Consider the following 16,725-nt stretch of genomic DNA (forward strand, 5'->3'; position numbering starts at 1 on the left):
GGGGATGAGGGAGGGGGAAGGAGAGGGGGTGGATGGGTTGAGGGTGGTGTTGGCGGGGGATCAGGAGAGGGAAAGACAAGGTGAGAGGGTGGAGGGTGATGGAGGGAGAATGTTGGGTGTGATGGCGTCCAAGGAGGAATTGGAGATGTTGAATGAGAGGGTGAGGAATCGGTCGTGGGTTTAGCTGGCTGTCTGGTTGTGAAGAAATAAGTCGAATATTGTACATTATCATATGGATACATCCTGCCTGGTATCCTGTCCATCATATGTTGGTCATATCTGGCTCAGCCTGCTGGAATGCCAAAGATTCGGTGATTCATATGTTGCAAAGATGTTGGTCACATCACTCCACCTCCATCAGCACATCACTCATAATATGCAGCACATACGAAAACTTTCGCACGCTCCATTTCCCCGCATCTTTCAGCAGCCCTGCGTAGTCCAGCAAGATGCGTCGCGCGGGCTGATATCCGCCCTGGATAGGAACCCCGCGCAGGTACACCGTGCCGCCGTGTCGGATGAACTCCAACGCTGGCTCCTCGGACGGCGGCAAAGGTTGGCCCTGAGGCTCCATGAAGCTGGTGAACCCTTCCGTGCCCACCTTCTGCCAGTTGATGTCATCGAAGAGCTCGATGGAAGCACCGCCCTGCACCTCGGTAGTAGTGGGAACCATGAAGACGTAAAGACCCAAGACGAGTGCTGCGGAGAAGAGAGAAAACACTGAATGGAACATGGTATGATCCGACGCCTTGCGGTTCGTCATGGCCCGGTAGATGTGGGCTGCATGCAGGCATGCTCTTCTGGCAGCTGGTGTCTGCGACCATGCCGCAATGTCATCTAGTGCCTTCCGGGCAGGGGCCGGTCCTGAACGTCCTGCTGCCATGTCAAAAATCTGAATGTCTGCCGTCAGCGTCATGCACATATTATGCCACATGACGGACGCATTTGGGCTCAGCCTGTCTAGCTCGTCGCCGTATTTGCTCGACAACTGAAGCTGAAGAGATGGTAGACATCTGGCACGACCGTCCATAGCATAGGTATTGCACGGTGCAAAGGGGTAGCTGGCACGACTGGAAAGAAGACGATAATAGGCTTCCGAAAGTCTCAGCTGCACCATTGCCAGCACCCCATATATACAGAAATCGTCCCTTGGGCTGTCAAGGTTGGGAACGCCGACATTCTCTGACGGCATCATGATCGCAGGCATAAGTAGTGGATTTCCACTGTTACTGAGCTGCATCCAACGGGCAGAAGTCGTGGCTCGAAAGAGCCCTTCGTTGCATGGTAATATCAGCTGCGTAGTATCCGGTACGATAATAGGGCTAGTTGCCATGAAAGAAGAGTACCAAGTGTCCAACAGTAATAGCCCAGTGATGAGTCTGTGATGTCAGCGACGTCCTGCTGTGCTGTCCACTCGACTCACCGTTTCACCGTCTCCACCTTGCTCCATGCTTTCCACCGTGCCTCGACATCAGGAATTGCATCGAATAGGTTCATGTCAAGGACTTGTCCCTCCGTAGCTGCAAACAGGCCATGCCGTTGTGCGATCTTCACGTATCAGCCATGCCCATGATTCCGGTAATATGACATACCGAGATGAGGTTAACGTAGAGCATTTGACACTTTTCCAAGTGTTCCTTTTCCTATAACAGTCAGCATAATCCACGAGCCTGACATTAGACTTACCCCAGTCATGGCAGCCAGATTAAGAAATAGAAAGGCCGCTGCAAACGTAGATATGGTAGACAAAGGACCTTCAACCCCCACAGAGCACTTGGCTAGATCAGCCGTGATACTCTCGAGCATAAACTGAAACCATTAGCGATGCACAAAGCACAGAAACCTGAGCATACTGGAAAATTCTGCAAGACAAAGTTTACTGTGCCCTTCGTTTCCAAAAGAACCATCCCAATCAAACACATGCTGTAGAGCAAAGATGGACGGGTGTCCTTTGCGGAAAACGTAGGGAGATGAATGAAAGGGACCAGGGGATGAAAATCACGGAAGAATAGATCAAGTGCCATATCTAGAACCTCAGCCGGGGGAAAATTAGGGGTATTGCGGGGCTGAAGGGTAAACGGTGAAACTGCAGTGTTCTCAGACGAACGCATCAGAGAATGACTCTGCCGACCCTGACCAAACATAGTGTATAGACGCTGCCTGCATTCCTCGTCGATGTCATATCTGGACCCCTTCAGACAGCCGGATGGACCATTGGCTGGGTGGACGGACCTGAAAGCGAAGACGCTGTCCAGATCGCTGTAGGCCACGTCATGCCATATACTATTCATGAGTCGCCCAGTGTTGTTGGACGGAGCAAGCCAGTAGCGCTGAACCCGGGCAAACCGCTCATTTGGTATATTCCCTCCTGACCTCAAGCCGGTACTGTCGACGGATGGTCTCGGTTGTTCTGTAGTGCCCTCTCCCAAAAGGCCGAAGTTAGAATCCCCTCTCACATCTATCGACCCATGTCCGGAGACTGAGTCCGCCTGCGGTTCCAGCCAGAATTGCAGGATATCATTAGGAATCGGTTCGAGCACAGTTTCTCTGTAGTATGACTGGTCCGTAACCGGTACGTCGTTCCAGCCAAGGTAACCTACCTGCTCATTCGATGTCATCGAACCAACTGCGGGTTCGGTGCGAGGTTGATGAGCAGAGATATTGGCAAGAAAGTCCAGGGATGAGGATGGCAGGTCGGCTGCAGATAATGACATATCGCGAGCGCTGTGCTGAAACGCGCGGGCATTCTCCGCATTCATGACAGGAATATGGTCTTGATTCTCGTTTGAGATTATGGACGGCTGATGACCAACAGGTTGATCGGTCGGCCTAGAAAGACAGGCAACCGGGCTATAGGCTGCATCAGTAGCCGGTTGATTGTGCCCTTTGGCATGGCGACTCAGAACATCACTGACTGTATCAGCAAAGTACGATGATGCGCATCGAGTCTATCGATCTAGTAGCCACACAGACCTACCTCCTTGAAAATCGTTTATGACAAATACTACATTCATAAGGCTTTTCTTTGGTATCTATCAATCGTCAGCAGCAGACCAAAAGGTACAGATCGATTGGCTAACGGGAACGTTCGTGGCGCTTGAAATGCTCCGTTTTCTTGAAACGCCGATCACAGATGTTACACTTTCGCAAGACCATGATAATCCTCGCAGCGCTACCAGAGCGGGTATGGCCTGGCTAGGACTTGTACTTTAGGAGCATGGCTCAAGGTGAGCAGATGAGAGTTCCGAAGAGAACCAGCTGTTGGGGAGACATTCATTGCCGGTTCTTGCTCCCCGGGATGGCCTTAGTCCTGATGTGGTAAGGCGAGGGGCCGGGGCCGCGGGGCAGCCGTACGGAAACCGGTATGATACGGGGCTCGGCCAATGGGGCGAACGCCATAGCCGTTCGTCGGTATTGGGAACTCCGGGGTCAGATCCGTATTGCCGGTTCGTCTTTCTATCATGAACGCAGGAGATGGATCAAGTCAATGCATGAATATCAGCTTGGGTCATCTATATCTAAGGCATCTTGCAGAAACTCATAGTCGTACAAGAGTAAAGTTGTATCCACTATAACCCGCCTCCCTCTGGCCTTCCAAAGCCAAGCCCACTGGAATCTGACGGCTAATAGTTCTCCATCAGTCACTAAGAGCTCGCAGCAATCTCATTCGCCTCCGGAACATCATCCTTGATCAATGTCTCACCCGGTCGATGCCCACGGTACTCACTAAAGGCGATATTCAGCTTTCCAAAGTCCCACTTGCGACCCAAAACCACAAACGCAAAACTCAACACCGGCAACATCAGTAAGTCCAGAATGCCAAAGAAGATGAAGCTATCAGTAACACTGATGAGATTCCCGCCATCGCTTAACCCAAAAGCAACAGGATACAACAGCCACAAGAAATTCAACCACCCAGACAGGATCCGGTAGTCGCGACCAATCCCAAGGGCAGAGGCTGATTCATGACTCTCATTAAGCGTACTCATTGAGAGGATAATCCATGCAAACGTGCCAAAGGCAAAAAAGCCCCATTTGTAGTTGGTGGTTGTGAATGCGGCAGCAAGGTATGTGAGGACCCAGAACCAGGCAAGGAAGATGTTGCTGATAATAGTCGTCCATGAGACTCCTGCTAGTAGACCAAGTGATAGAGCGAGCGATGGGAAGGTGACGACCCAGTTGATGTATTTGGCGTAGAAGATTTGGCGGGTCGAGCCGTGGCTGAGCTGGTTGACTTGCTCCACGGCGCTCCAACCTAGATCAGAAGCTTGGGCGTAGTAGGTCACGGTGCCGACGAGGAGGGCCATGGTGAAGGTATAGTGGAAGACTCGATTGCTAGGAGGGGCGACGAAGCAGAGGACTAACAAGCCGAGCTAGAGAGTGTCAGTGGGGCACCACAATGAAGGGCGGACTAGACACCAATAGTCGTGTAAACTTACGAAACAGACTGCATAAATGGCCGTGACAGCCCAAAGCCAGTCCGAGCCATGCAGAGACAGGGCTTCGTCCACTCCGGCTGGAGGGTTGACATTGAGGACGTCGTTTGCTCGGGGTAGGATGTCCATAGTGATAGGTCGGCTTTATGTATTGAAGTTGTTTGTGGCGTGTATTCTGTTGTAGATCACGAGGTATCTATCTGTTGAGTGTATAATGCTTCAAGTGAAACAAATGATGGACAGAGGCCGGCGAATCTCTTATAGCTTCGGCAAGCATTTCGTCCATGATGCCAAGGGGCAGGGTTGCAGTGGCTGCGATTTCGCATCGGAAAAACGTATTCAAAGAGCAGCACAGTCATTGACTCCCCGAAGCTCGCGATAGAGATATAGCGTTGCACATTTATTCCGGTTATTTTGGTAGTCCTCAGGGAATAAGCTCGAGACAAAACATTATTCCGAAACATTATTCCGGCAACGAAACCAGCTCGGCCTCGGCATTAGGAGATAGCGAAGTACAGCGAGCTAATGCAGGCCGGAGATAACCTGTCTATTTCCGATCGAAACGCTCAAATATTGGATATTGAGATCAGATGGGTAGTATACGCCACCAGTCAGATTAGATGACTGAAGAAAGCTGGTATGGAAACCGTTAACGACCAGACTCACACTAGTTGAGTCAATTCTAGACCATTCATGACACTTAGTGTGTATTATGCTGCTCATAATGAATGTTTCATACCATGCTGATAGATACACAAATGTCACATTTGAAATTATTGACCCTGTTGTCCTCGGACCATCTCCGCCAGACGACCATCGTCATAGTAAGTCTCTAATCGCTGCCTTTGTGTTTCTTTGTCGGCCTTGACTTGTCGGAGAATCTCTTTCATATTTGGGTACGTAGAGAATTTGTCCTGTACAGATCAGTTCATGCTCAAACCATCAATGTAAAGACCTACAGGTAGAGCATCCCACACCCTGGAATCTGTACCCTGATTCTTAAACGTCCCACAGCCACCACGCGCGTACTCTGTGAACAAGAAGGACCGGCTACTTTCAATCATAACAGTCATTTGATCTGCATGGTCAGCAGCCCATATCAGAATACAGTGCTATGGCAACTCACTTTCTAAGATCTTCCGTGGTTCATTCACCTGGTTACGCATTTCACGCACACAGTCCTCGCTGAAGATGCCATGTGGCGTATGGCTGACATCAACGCTGCCTCCCCCAGGCAAGAACTCATTAGAACGGCCAAGTCCGCTTCCATACAGACAGGCCAGGAACTCGGTGGCTGAGTTGCGATGAAAATACGGAAGACGAAAAGTGTTGGACGCCACATCCCAACGAGGTCCGAACCATACAAAGTCTGCCAACGGCGTCATCGGGTCTCTGGATGCAGCAGTCAACACACAGTTCACGGATGGGTCCGTGTGGTCGATAGAGGTTGCATTTTGAGAGGCAAATTTGGTCAGATCGTACTGCAAAAGTTAGTGCCCATGAACATAGATGCGAAGACAGTGGCATACCTTGTAGGGCACTACATTTCCATGCCACGCAACCAGATCGAACGGGCTATGATCCTGTTTGATGCCGTTGTATTGACCGTTTATCTTGTTGATGATTTCCCAATCCTCGTGGAGATTTTCGTCGATATGCGCCACAGGATGGAGAAAGTCTCGTGGATTTGCCAATCCATGCCCCCCCAAAGGCCCCAGATCGGGCAATTCCCAACGAGAGCCCCAGACTTCGGTGATGTACCCCCGAGCCACATGATGCCCGGGGCCCAAACGGACAGCGAAGCGAATTCCGCGAGGGATCACGCAGATTTCACCAGGCTGTAGAAACAGCATGCCCATTTCAGTTTGTATATCCAAAATTCCCAGCTGAGCGACAATCAGGAAGTCACCATCCGTATTACAGTATGCCCGATGGGCCATATCTGCATTGATCATGAAGACATAGAGTGCGATACCTTCCCGCAGATTGGGATCTCCGCTTCCCCCGAGAGTGTGCAGTCCATCTACAAAGTCAATCTTCTCATCTTCCTTAGGCAGCGAGAACGGCGCCCATTCAGCTTGGCCAGCAAGCGTTGCCACCTTTGGATTGAGTGAGAGGAAACAGTTCTCAAGATGTGATTTGTGCTTGACATCGCTCTTGTATCCACCTATGTTGTGTCAACATACCGATTGACTGGAACGAGCAAGGAAAACATACTGTGAGCAGCTGCCGGCCTCACTCGGTACATATAAGTGCTAAAGTTGGCATGCCTTGGTGCCGTAAAAGCTGAAGAGGTGATTCCTTCCGTATACAACCCGAAACGTGGCTCCTGGGGGTTGTTTTGACCGGCTGGTAAGGTGCCTGGTATGACTTCCGACTGGAAGCGGTTCCCGAACCCGGCCATATATTCGTAGGGATCATTGTCGCGGGTAGGCTTCCGTGTCATCGTATCTGTATAGTGAAAAACCCTGGTCAGGTCTTTGATGGGCGTTCGCTCTTTGATTGTAGGAGCCGGCATCGTGGGAGGTTGACTATCTGAAGCTATGTAGCCCGGAACGGTGCTCAGGTCGAATGTATGCAGTGTAGATAAAGTCTTAAGCTGTAGTCGTAAGGTCAGAGAATATAAGTTGATGATGGGAAGAGTCATTGGATAGCAGCGAGGACTTACGTCGAGGGTGACCCGTAGGCCCCTTATCAACCCATGATGGCTTTAACCGTCCAGATCATGGAACATGTGGAGCAGTCCATCACTAGCAGGGGTACCAGCTCTAGGGAGAGAGAAACTATGACGCATGCCCTTTGTTGAGAACTTCAGATACAGGCATAAACCCACAGAAGCTCGGAGCTTCCCCCGCAGAATCCACTCGGGCTCCCGCTAAGGTATGCGGGGCTCCTGGGAATGTGGAGCATGTGGGATGTGGAATGTGGACGCGGTTGCGGTTCCGTAGCGTTGAAGCTTATTTGACAAGCTAATATAATGTATGAGGTGGATGTATACTTCATCTTAATCGGACAGTATTGGCTTGAGAATCAACGTGAAGTGGGGACGGAGACGGCTAATCGACAGCAAGAACATCATCTACCATCCTCGTCGACGCACCCAGGTAATTGACCGGATCACATAGCTGACTCACACGCTCCTCACTCATCTTCGAGGTCACCTCGGACTTTTGCATCAAGCACTTGAGCAAGGACTGATTCTTCTCAATACTCTCCCGGCAAGCGTCGTAGACAATATCATGCGCCTGTTGCCGTCCCACATGCGGTGCCAGTCCCATCATCACTGCTTCGGCTACAATCAGTCCCTTCGTGGAGTGCAGGTTCTCCAGCATCTGCTTGCTGTGAACACACAGCCCAGACAAAGCGAACTGGGTCTGGAACAGCGCTCCGACTGCAATGACAAAAATTTCTGGAATCGCCACCCACTCCAGATGCCAAGGACCCGAGGCACGCTCGAAATCAGCTACCATGCCGTCGAGAACCAGTCCAGCGTTGGACCGGAGAATCTTTGATGCAGCTAGGATCACCTCGCTTGAGATGGGATTGCGCTTCTGGGGCATGGTAGAGGAGGCACCGCGATGCGGCACGAACGGCTCAGATACTTCTCCCAACTCGTTGGAGGACATGATGATGATGTCTAGGGCTAGTTTGCCCATTGAGCCACCCAGCAATGCCAGAAAGTTTGCTATTTCTGCCACACCATCACGAGCAACGTGCCAGGTGATGGGGGGATCCGTAAGACCTAGTTCCTCTGCCAGGGCCTTGCGCACACGTAATCCATCGTCTCCAGACCCCAGAGACGCCAAAGACCCGGCTGCACCCCCAAATTGGACCAGCAAGCAGCGACTTTTCAACTGCTCCAGACGCTCTAAATGTCGCTGGAAGCCAGACAGCCATACCGCACACTTGTACCCGAAAGTGACCGGGAGGGCATGCTGAAGATGGGTGCGGCCCGCCATGGGCGTGTCCTTGTACTTGATAGACAGCCCACGTAGTGTGCTGATGATTTCCTTGAGTTGGCGCTCAACGATCGTCAGGCCTTCTTTCATCTGCAACACACTCGCCAGGTCCATGATATCCTGCGTGGTTGCGCCCCAATGCACGTATTTCCCGGCCTCGTCGCCACAAATCACAGAGAGCTGACGGACCAGGGGAAGAATTGGGTAACCAACGATTTCGGTCTCGTGACGAAGGCGATCCATATCCAGCTTGGATTGGCGAAGTTTCTGAGTTACCATGTCGCCGATTTGGGATGGGATCACATCGCAACGTGACTGGGCTCTTGCGAGCGCGGCTTCGGCATCCACGCACCGCTTGATGTACGCCTCATCATCGAATATCTTGCGAATTTCCTCGGTCCCAAATAATGTCCGAAAGATTCCCGAGTCAATGGCACTGACAGATCCAATAGATCTTCGGGATACATTGCGAGTGACGCGGGCTCGCAGACGAGGGACACGGGATAACTGCGCCAATAGGGATGCGGACATTTTGACCGTAAGAATGAATTGTAGGGCTGAAGGTGATTCACCTCAATGGTTGGTTAGGTATACGCTTAACCTTGGTTTCGTGTCTTAAGCCACGGATGTACGGAGTAGCCCCGTTGCCGAGTTGTCCCTGCGGAGGTGCCTGGACAGCCCCGCAGGCAATGTGGGGCCGCAACATAGTACATAGTAGTATGCCAGGGCTGTTATGCTCCACCGATGAAATAATGCATTCAATGCAACATTGTTTTGGTTGGCCGGTTCACTTAAGAGATTGGATACAGATCTAGTACTCCGGGATAGGAAGCGAAGCTATTGCAATTTCTGTGCTATCTCAGTCAGCACAATTGGTACAATTGTCAGCTATGGATAGATCGGGTGGTTAGCTCACCTTGCCCATACAATAATGATTCTCATCGCCTTGTCTTGCCCCTGAGCTCAGCCAGCAATGTCACTATGTGCCTTGTTCCAGTTGCTCCGATCTTATTTTAGGCATGGTTTCACGCCCAGGGTCACATGAGCGGGGTCACAACACCTCGCGATCAAATAAATCCCATTGATCACTTAAGTCCGTGATCAATCGCATCCAGAGTGTTCATGAGCCAATTGGGCAATACCGTTCACCATGGTCAGCCCTCAGATCTACTAATTGTCAGTAGCAGCCGCATTTGACGGCTTGAGTGCCCAGGAAAAGCTCTATGCTCATCACATGGCGAGGTACTACATTCCTGATCCAATCCGCAGGAGAAACACACGTCTGACATGTCGCATCAAGGGCTGCTTGGAATGGTACTAGAATCATCCTCCGTCAAGTGTTCCCCGAGGCCAATGGCATCTTTGACTTTATCATGGCCTTATACCATGACTGTGACGGGAACTGGGAGCAACTTGCAACAAAGACCGGGGTCAGTATGCAGGATCTGGACAGATTCCTCGAGTATGCTGCGATATTTCTATCGAACGTCGGAAATTATTTTGTAAGCAAATGTCCTGACTACATGTTGAACCGCACTTCTTTCTCTACAGGGCTCTGGTGACCAGAAGTTCATACCTGATATAACCAAGGAGACCATTACAAGGCTGGCTTCTGTATCCTTGCCCACCAGCAAAATACTTGAACAAATCAAGAGACCGATGCTAAATCCTCTACCACACAGCTTAGGTCGCCCGGGGCCTTTGACCCAGTCGTCCTATTATCTGGGAGAAGACTGTCTGGAGTCGTCGGAGGATATTTCCTTGATAGCGAAACTTATGGAGGATCGATTCATCTTGCCTGAGAACACTCGACTGAGAAGGTATCAGAGGTCTGGAGTGAATTGCTATGATATCCTACAAGCATCAGTCGTGGAAGACAAGTCTCCACTGGGTAGCCTAAGTGACTCGGGTGCACCTGACAAAATGATCCACTTGGTGAGAGGAGACCACACAGAGGAACTTAGGCAGATATGCGGATGCTTGCGCCAAGCCATTCCATATGCATCGAATCCAGCGCAGAAGCAAATGCTACAGGACCTCATCGACAGTTTCCAGACCGGCAATCTCGAAGCATACCGGAACTCCCAGAGGACCTGGGTCAGTGACAAAGCCCCCCCCCCCATTGAAACCGTTCTTGGGTTCGTCGAACCGTATCGGGACCCCCTAGATATCCGTTCAGAGTTTGAAGGAATAGTTGGGATACCTCATGCTGCGGAAACCAAGATACTGAACACCCTTGCAAGCAAGGCAGATCAACTCGTCTGTAAGCTTCCGTGGGTCGAGGATTCCGGTACCAGCAAGGGTCCTTTTGAAAAAGAACTTTTTGAGCCACCGGATTTCTCAAGCATCAACAGTGTGTATTCTTGAATTGCTTTTTATGGTCAAAAGCTGACATGTCTAGGTCTTGCATATTGTTCGAGTATCATCTTCCCAGGGATTACTCTGCCACACGTCAGTAGCTCCAACATTCAGTTCCTTGCAAGTCGCTAATGGTGAGCAGTACAACGACATCCGACAGGATACAGGCTACAAAAACATCATTTTCTCTAACCGCATGGTGTCCGAGAGCAGCCGAGCAAGGGGCTTACACATGGTGGATAAGTCCGAGCAAGACACGTTCAAGCAGCATCGGTTCCACGCCTACTACATCTGGGTCGTATTGCACGAGATCCTTGGACATGGCACGGGAAGATTCTTGACTGAATCTTCTGACGGTAGTCTCAACTTCAACCCAGACCAGCCGCCACTGAATCCGCTCACAGGAAAGCCTGTGGAATGTTGGTATCGGACCGGGCAAACATGGACCGGAGTATTCAATGACCTAGCCACAACAGTGGATGAATGCAGAGCAGAGCTAGTTGGGGCTTATTTGATCGATGATATAGACATTCTGCGTATTTTCAGCTACACAGAGCAGAGCGAGGGTCAAGCCTGATGACAGTGAGTCACTTACTTTGCCAATCTATTGCGTACTAACCATCTACGCATCAGTCGCCTACAACATGTATCTGCAGTTAGGTGTCGATGGACTTCGAGGACTGGACAATTACGATCCTACCACCAAGGTAAGCACGGATCCATGACATTTACGAAGTCATGCTAACTGTCAATAGAAATGGGGCCAAGCACATAGTCGAGTAAGTCCGAAAGCTTCCACCATGTTGGTCTCCCCTAATTCGAACACAGGCACACTTTGCAATACTTCGCCATCTCCTCCGCGACAGTGATGGACTCTACATTATCACATGCGACGCAGAGAATACGACGTTAACGGTCAAAGTTGACCGTTTGCGAGTCATATCCCATGGGAAGCCCTCGCTGGGCCGGATGCTCTTGAACCTTCACATCTATCGGTGTACCGCAGACATCTCGAACTGTCGTCATTTCTACGAGGATTTATCCCACGTGGACGACGAGGCTCTAACATGGAGAAAGATTGTCATCTCGAAAAGGGATCCACCACTGGCATTTAGCCAAGGAAATACCTACCGCGTCGGAGATGATGTGAAGCTTAAAGAATACGAACCCACTGCGCGAGGAATCATCCAGAGCTGGGCCGAACGGGGGCTATAACAATACGATGCTGCAGAATACTGCGTTAGGTATTACTTGGCTCCAGTATAGCTACGTAAAACACAAAGTAAGCTGAGTAGGAGGGCCCTTGATTCGGATTGAGGAACCTTTCCGGTCGGTATCTACCGTGGTACCCTCGACATCAGATCTTCACCCGAGAAATTGACGTCATATCCATCAGATCTCAAATGTGAGAGTCGTCGCTTTCGAAATACTACTCTTCCAGATGGGTCGAGAACACGAGATAACTCTTGATTTGCGCAGCAATATGATGCGGGTCCTGAATTACATGGTTCCATCATCAAGAGGCATTGCTTATTGTCGCCCGCAGGAGAACGAACCAAGGAACAGAAAGATACGACACACTGCTTATATCTGGATGATGTGGCAGTGCTCAATGATTGGGTCGACGTACTAATAGGCTTCATGGCGCTACGCCTCATGCCCGGAAAGAGAATTGGGGGAGGTCTAGAGCTCTCGAGAGCGACGGACTTGGCTCATTCCATCACTCTCAGACAGATGTGCCACGGTCATGGAAACCAACCCCGGGCTGCAGTTCCGACCTTACCCCAGCATGACGAAGATGGAAGGGCGTGGGATTGGCCGCCCACGAGGATATAAATCGACATTCCTGGACCTGCTGAGACTTGAACCATTTCTTACCGAGTCAATCTACAGTTCTCCATCTACCTCATACAAATCCAAGTCAACAGACCACCATGGTATTCTATGCTCACCTTCACCAACGCCAGCCCGGCAAATGGCCCGGACACTGGCACCGATACCTGGTGACAGCGACCAATGCCACAGAGGCGAGGCGATTCTTCACCGGACTGCACAAATACACCCGGACCTCGAATCCGACGCTGAAACATATCGAGGCCGAGAATCTGGAATGGTGGAACTTTGAGTCTGATGACGGCTGGTGCATCAAGAACATCTACACCAGCATCAACGAGCAGAAACCATCCGAATACAACAATGTGCAAGAGTTGACCGACTGCCGCAAGACGATCCTGCTCACGCTTCTGCATGACCATGATGGTAGGATCTGGCCGATTCTTCCTTGCCAGAGTGAGCAGTGTGCTCAGTACGCTGACATAAGGAACGTTTGATTCATGGTTTCTTGTACATTATTGTGATGTACGAAAAGTCTTAATGCGAACAGACGTGGTGCGAATTATTTCCTGCCGAGAGTACTGTCGTAGTCATGGTCGTAATTCGTCTGTGGGCACTGGGGAAGGGAAGATGGCAGACTACCCCAGATCGAGACCCCACAGATCTCCCGAGTCGGACGGAGGCGTCGGCACTGCCAGCGAGTTCTCCCGATGCACAACTGCCAGGGCTTGCCGACTCCCATTCCGCTGTCGGAATAGTAAATTACACCGGTGCCGTGACGGGCCCATCGGTGGCTTATCTAATCACTTACAGCAGCAACAGACCCTGACCGACCCGGATTGATTGGATCAATTGGTCACAAACCACAGGAATTCGGAGGCCGAGAACTCGGGGCAGATTTGACACCTCCCCGTCCCGATCGCGTGCCTCGATCGTTCTGAAAGGCCCGGGGAGAGCGACAGGGGCGGCCCCCCCCCGCAGGGTGAACGTTTCTCCCCCCACGGGCGTACGAGGCAATACGGCGGTGGTGGAGCGCGCAGTGGGGCCGGCTTCGGAAGGCGGCAAAGCGATGCTGAAAGTCGGGGCGGATAATCGCTTTGTCGGCTGCGTCGCGACGCTCACTAGCCGAATCGGCGAGCTGGTGATGCTGAAGAGCCGTGTTACTTTTATTGCTGCTGCTGCTGTCTTCTCTTCTTCTTCTTCTTCTTTTCTTTCTCTCTTTCTTTCTCCAGTTTTATCTCCTCTGCAGATTGATTCTTAGGCGGTCGACACCATGTCGCGGCCTGTTCCTGCGGTGTTCCGCCCCATCTGGCGGCGGAATTTCTCCGTCTCAACCACCAAGCGCGCCATTGATAAGATATGCCCGTCCGCTCAAGAAGCCATCAAGGACATGAAGGGTTCCTCCACCGTTCTGGTCGGTGGTTTCGGTTTCGCCGGTGTTCCGACTACGTTGATCGATGCGGTCCGTGATCGCCCGGAAATCAAGGATCTGACGGTTGTCTCCAACAATGCTGGCATGCCAGGTGTTGGTCTCGGTAGGTTGTACACCGATGGAGCCCTGCGTGGTCTAACCGTCCCCCAGGCCAGCTGCTGGAAAGCAAGCAGATCAGCAAGATGATTGCCTCGTTTATCGGTGAAAACAAAGTGTTTGAGAAAATGTATCTCAGTGGTGACCTCTCTCTGGAATTGACCCCCCAGGGTACCATTGCGGAAAAGTGTGCCGCTGGTGCCGCTGGTGTCCCTGCTTTTTATACCCCTGCTGCTTATGGAACGATCGGTATGTTCTCCACTGGCGCGCGAGACCCTTGGCTAATGAGGATAGTGCAAACTGGTGAACTCCCCGTGCGTTACAACAAGGACGGTAGCGTCGCGATCAAGAACGACCCCAAGGAAACCCGCGAATTCAACGGCAAGCAATACATCCTGGAAGAATCGATCTTCGGTGACTACGCTCTGGTCAAGGTGCACAAGGCCGACAAGCTGGGTAACTGCCAGTTCCGCAAGTCGATGAACAACTTCAACGAGGCCATGGCCAAGAACGCGAAATACACCATCGTCGAGGCGGACCACATCGTCGAGGTTGGCGAGATCGACCCCGAGAGCATCCACCTGCAGGGTATCTACGTCAACAAAGTCATCCAGAGCACCGGCGAGAAGAAGATCGAGAAGCTCACGTTCGCCAAGGACCCTAGCGAGATGCTCCAGGCTGGTGAGTAGTACCCTGCCATGGGCCAGGAGATCATAAGTTGACGGTGTGATGGTGATAGGATCCGGTGAGGCCACCGCCCGCCGCGAGCGCATCGTCAAGCGCGCCGCCAAAGAGTTCCGCGACGGCATGTACGTCAACCTCGGTATCGGCATGCCCCTGATTGCTCCTTCCTACGTGTCCGAAGGCGTGGAGGTCGTCCTCCAGGCCGAGAACGGTATCCTGGGTCTGGGTGGCTACCCCAAGCCCGGCGAGGAGGACCCCGACTGCATCAACCCCGGCAAGGAGACCGTGACCCTGGGACGCGGTGCCTCGGTCTTTGGATCCCACGAGAGTTTCGGCATGATCCGCTCTGGCCGCATCGATCTGACCATGCTGGGTGCTCTCCAAGTCAGCCAATACGGCGGTCCGTATCCCATACCCTTCTCCCCCATACCATATCCCCAACACCACTAACACCCCCTCCTCCAGACCTCGCCAACTTCATGCTCCCCGGCAAAGTCAAGGGCATGGGCGGCGCCATGGACCTGGTCTCCAACCCAGAAAAGACCAAAGTCGTCGTGACCATGGAACACACCGACAAGAAAGGCAACCCGAAGATCCTTCCCGAGTGTACCTTCCCCCTGACCGGTCCCCGCTGCGTGTGGAAGATCATCACCGATCTGGCTGTGTTTGAAGTCAGCCCCACGGAGGGATTGACCCTGGTGGAACACGCCGAGGGCGTCTCCGTCGAGGAGATTCGCAGCAAGACTGCCGCTCCGTTCCAGGTTTCTGTGGATTTGAAACCGATGCTGTAATAATACATGGGGTTTTGGGTTGGTTGGTTGTTTATAGATTGTGTATATAACGTGGATGATGACATTATATATAAAATTTTTGTTAAAACATACCCCGTTCCATCTTGTATCATCCTTACATCACCCAAAACCCACCCCAATACCAATACCAAAAAAAAGCGAGAGGAAGAAAGAAAATTTAATGTCCCGTCTTCGACCGATTCCTCGCCCCCGTCATCCCCTCCCTCCCCCCCCCTGAACCGAACTCGGTGCCATTCCACTATCCATCCTCCTCGCGGCCGCCACATTGGGCGCCTCAAACGCGGTATGATGATGTTTCAGGTGTTCTTCATGGATTTCCATCGTCGTCAGGCATCCAGGCATTCTCGTAGTCGTCGATGGGTGCGTCGTCGCGTACGCTGCCGTGGAGGATTTTGGGGTGTAGGGGGGAGGGGGGAGGGGGGTTGGAGGGCATGTTGGGGATTCTTGGTGGAGATGGTGGGGTGGGGTGGGATGTAGTTGTTGATGGTGTTGGGGTTGGGGTTGGGGTTGGGGTTGGGGTTGGGGTTCTTAGGAATTGGAGGAGGAAGAGGGGGGAGGAGAGGGAGAGGGAGAGGGGGTTTATATGCTGTCTGTGTCTGTGTCCGTGTTGTGTGTAGGGGTGTGAAGTGGATAAGCTTATGATGAGATCATGAGTTTGATGCATTACATTGTACTGTTAGAGGACTGGGTAGGTTGGTTGGTTGGTAAGGTCCACATGGTAGACAGGTTTTCGATACTCATTGAGTGAATTATCTAGCCTGTTGGGTTGGTGGTATCATGGAGGCGAGAGATTTCCTGCTGATGGAAGGTTGGGACGGCGTCATGGCGATGTAAGAGAGTAAGTAGTCTGTAAGAGATGAGTTGGAATCCTTAGGGGCTATGATGGGCTAGACTTACTATCGGAGACTGTGTTCGATCCTGTGAAGAATATGCTGATGTATAGGGATCATGGTTGGGATGATATGTATGGAGCCCGGGATGGTTTCATTGTTTCCTGAGTAGGCAGTACTTCCACAGAATCTAACTGATTTGGTCAGATTGATGAAGGGTTGGGTTTCTTGCAATACGGTAGTAGATCGTATGCCAGTTTCATAAAATTGTGAAGTAGTCCTCAA

General features: G+C 51.6%; 7 protein-coding genes across 7 annotated transcripts; 3 read left to right on the forward strand and 4 right to left on the reverse strand.

The window, feature by feature from the left end:
* Positions 1-26: 26 nt before the first annotated feature.
* BO80DRAFT_407952 (FTFMHR domain-containing protein) lies at positions 27-3,228 on the reverse strand. The gene is made up of 7 exons (XM_025717825.1): positions 3,081-3,228; positions 2,978-3,032; positions 1,854-2,910; positions 1,687-1,809; positions 1,593-1,643; positions 1,424-1,548; positions 27-1,379 (listed from the first exon to the last, which is right to left on the reverse strand). The coding sequence occupies exons 1-7, from the start codon at positions 3,154-3,156 to the stop codon at positions 344-346; spliced, it is 2,523 nt and encodes an 840-aa protein (XP_025574708.1). The 5' UTR covers positions 3,157-3,228; the 3' UTR covers positions 27-343.
* Positions 3,229-3,549: 321 nt separating this feature from the next.
* On the reverse strand, positions 3,550-4,828 carry BO80DRAFT_425550 (opsin family protein). The gene is made up of 2 exons (XM_025719544.1): positions 4,440-4,828; positions 3,550-4,373 (listed from the first exon to the last, which is right to left on the reverse strand). Exons 1-2 carry the CDS (start codon positions 4,563-4,565, stop codon positions 3,645-3,647), a joined length of 855 nt encoding a protein of 284 aa, XP_025574709.1. The 5' UTR covers positions 4,566-4,828; the 3' UTR covers positions 3,550-3,644.
* A 381-nt stretch (positions 4,829-5,209) lies between these two features.
* On the reverse strand, positions 5,210-6,954 carry BO80DRAFT_407957 (Homogentisate 1,2-dioxygenase; the record flags this gene model as incomplete). The annotated part of the gene is made up of 5 exons (XM_025717826.1): positions 5,210-5,350; positions 5,396-5,514; positions 5,563-5,917; positions 5,966-6,603; positions 6,654-6,954. The coding sequence occupies 5 exons, from the start codon at positions 6,952-6,954 to the stop codon at positions 5,210-5,212; spliced, it is 1,554 nt and encodes a 517-aa protein (XP_025574710.1).
* A 219-nt stretch (positions 6,955-7,173) lies between these two features.
* Positions 7,174-9,001, reverse strand: BO80DRAFT_425551 (class-II fumarase/aspartase family protein). The gene has a single exon (XM_025719545.1). The coding sequence runs from the start codon at positions 8,924-8,926 to the stop codon at positions 7,493-7,495; it is 1,434 nt and encodes a 477-aa protein (XP_025574711.1). The 5' UTR covers positions 8,927-9,001; the 3' UTR covers positions 7,174-7,492.
* A 516-nt stretch (positions 9,002-9,517) lies between these two features.
* On the forward strand, positions 9,518-12,102 carry BO80DRAFT_493981 (dipeptidyl peptidase III; the record flags this gene model as incomplete). The annotated part of the gene is made up of 9 exons (XM_025723851.1): positions 9,518-9,548; positions 9,580-9,637; positions 9,696-9,897; positions 9,947-10,748; positions 10,797-10,846; positions 10,896-11,319; positions 11,387-11,460; positions 11,509-11,532; positions 11,582-12,102. 9 exons carry the CDS (start codon positions 9,518-9,520, stop codon positions 11,966-11,968), a joined length of 2,052 nt encoding a protein of 683 aa, XP_025574712.1. The 3' UTR covers positions 11,969-12,102.
* Positions 12,103-12,629: 527 nt separating this feature from the next.
* Positions 12,630-13,083, forward strand: BO80DRAFT_465218 (uncharacterized protein; the record flags this gene model as incomplete). Its single annotated transcript, XM_025722704.1, has 1 exon — positions 12,630-13,083. The coding sequence occupies exon 1, from the start codon at positions 12,688-12,690 to the stop codon at positions 13,081-13,083; it is 396 nt and encodes a 131-aa protein (XP_025574713.1). The 5' UTR covers positions 12,630-12,687.
* A 423-nt stretch (positions 13,084-13,506) lies between these two features.
* Positions 13,507-15,661, forward strand: BO80DRAFT_407966 (3-oxoacid CoA-transferase). Its single transcript, XM_025717827.1, has 5 exons — positions 13,507-14,121; positions 14,169-14,363; positions 14,409-14,795; positions 14,854-15,198; positions 15,264-15,661. Exons 1-5 carry the CDS (start codon positions 13,860-13,862, stop codon positions 15,587-15,589), a joined length of 1,515 nt encoding a protein of 504 aa, XP_025574714.1. The 5' UTR covers positions 13,507-13,859; the 3' UTR covers positions 15,590-15,661.
* The last annotated feature ends 1,064 nt before the right edge of the window (positions 15,662-16,725 follow it).

This window comes from Aspergillus ibericus (genome assembly GCF_003184845.1).
Source record: "Aspergillus ibericus CBS 121593 unplaced genomic scaffold BO80scaffold_22, whole genome shotgun sequence".
NCBI classification, from domain to species: Eukaryota; Fungi; Ascomycota; class Eurotiomycetes; order Eurotiales; family Aspergillaceae; genus Aspergillus; species Aspergillus ibericus.

Coding starts and splice junctions, on each gene's coding strand:
- BO80DRAFT_407952 (XM_025717825.1), bottom strand. CDS start 3,156: ATGGTCTTGCGAAAGTGTAACATCTGTGATCGGCGTTTCAAGAAAACG. Junction 2,911..2,977: donor CATAAACGATTTTCAAGGAG/GTAGGTCTGTGT, acceptor TGATACAGTCAG/TGATGTTCTGAGTCGCCATG. Junction 1,380..1,423: donor AAGGTGGAGACGGTGAAACG/GTGAGTCGAGTG, acceptor CTGACATCACAG/ACTCATCACTGGGCTATTAC.
- BO80DRAFT_425550 (XM_025719544.1), bottom strand. CDS start 4,565: ATGGACATCCTACCCCGAGCAAACGACGTCCTCAATGTCAACCCTCCA. Junction 4,374..4,439: donor CCATTTATGCAGTCTGTTTC/GTAAGTTTACAC, acceptor GACACTCTCTAG/CTCGGCTTGTTAGTCCTCTG.
- BO80DRAFT_425551 (XM_025719545.1), bottom strand. CDS start 8,926: ATGTCCGCATCCCTATTGGCGCAGTTATCCCGTGTCCCTCGTCTGCGA.
- BO80DRAFT_407966 (XM_025717827.1), top strand. CDS start 13,860: ATGTCGCGGCCTGTTCCTGCGGTGTTCCGCCCCATCTGGCGGCGGAAT. Junction 14,122..14,168: donor CATGCCAGGTGTTGGTCTCG/GTAGGTTGTACA, acceptor ACCGTCCCCCAG/GCCAGCTGCTGGAAAGCAAG. Junction 15,199..15,263: donor CCAAGTCAGCCAATACGGCG/GTCCGTATCCCA, acceptor CCCCTCCTCCAG/ACCTCGCCAACTTCATGCTC.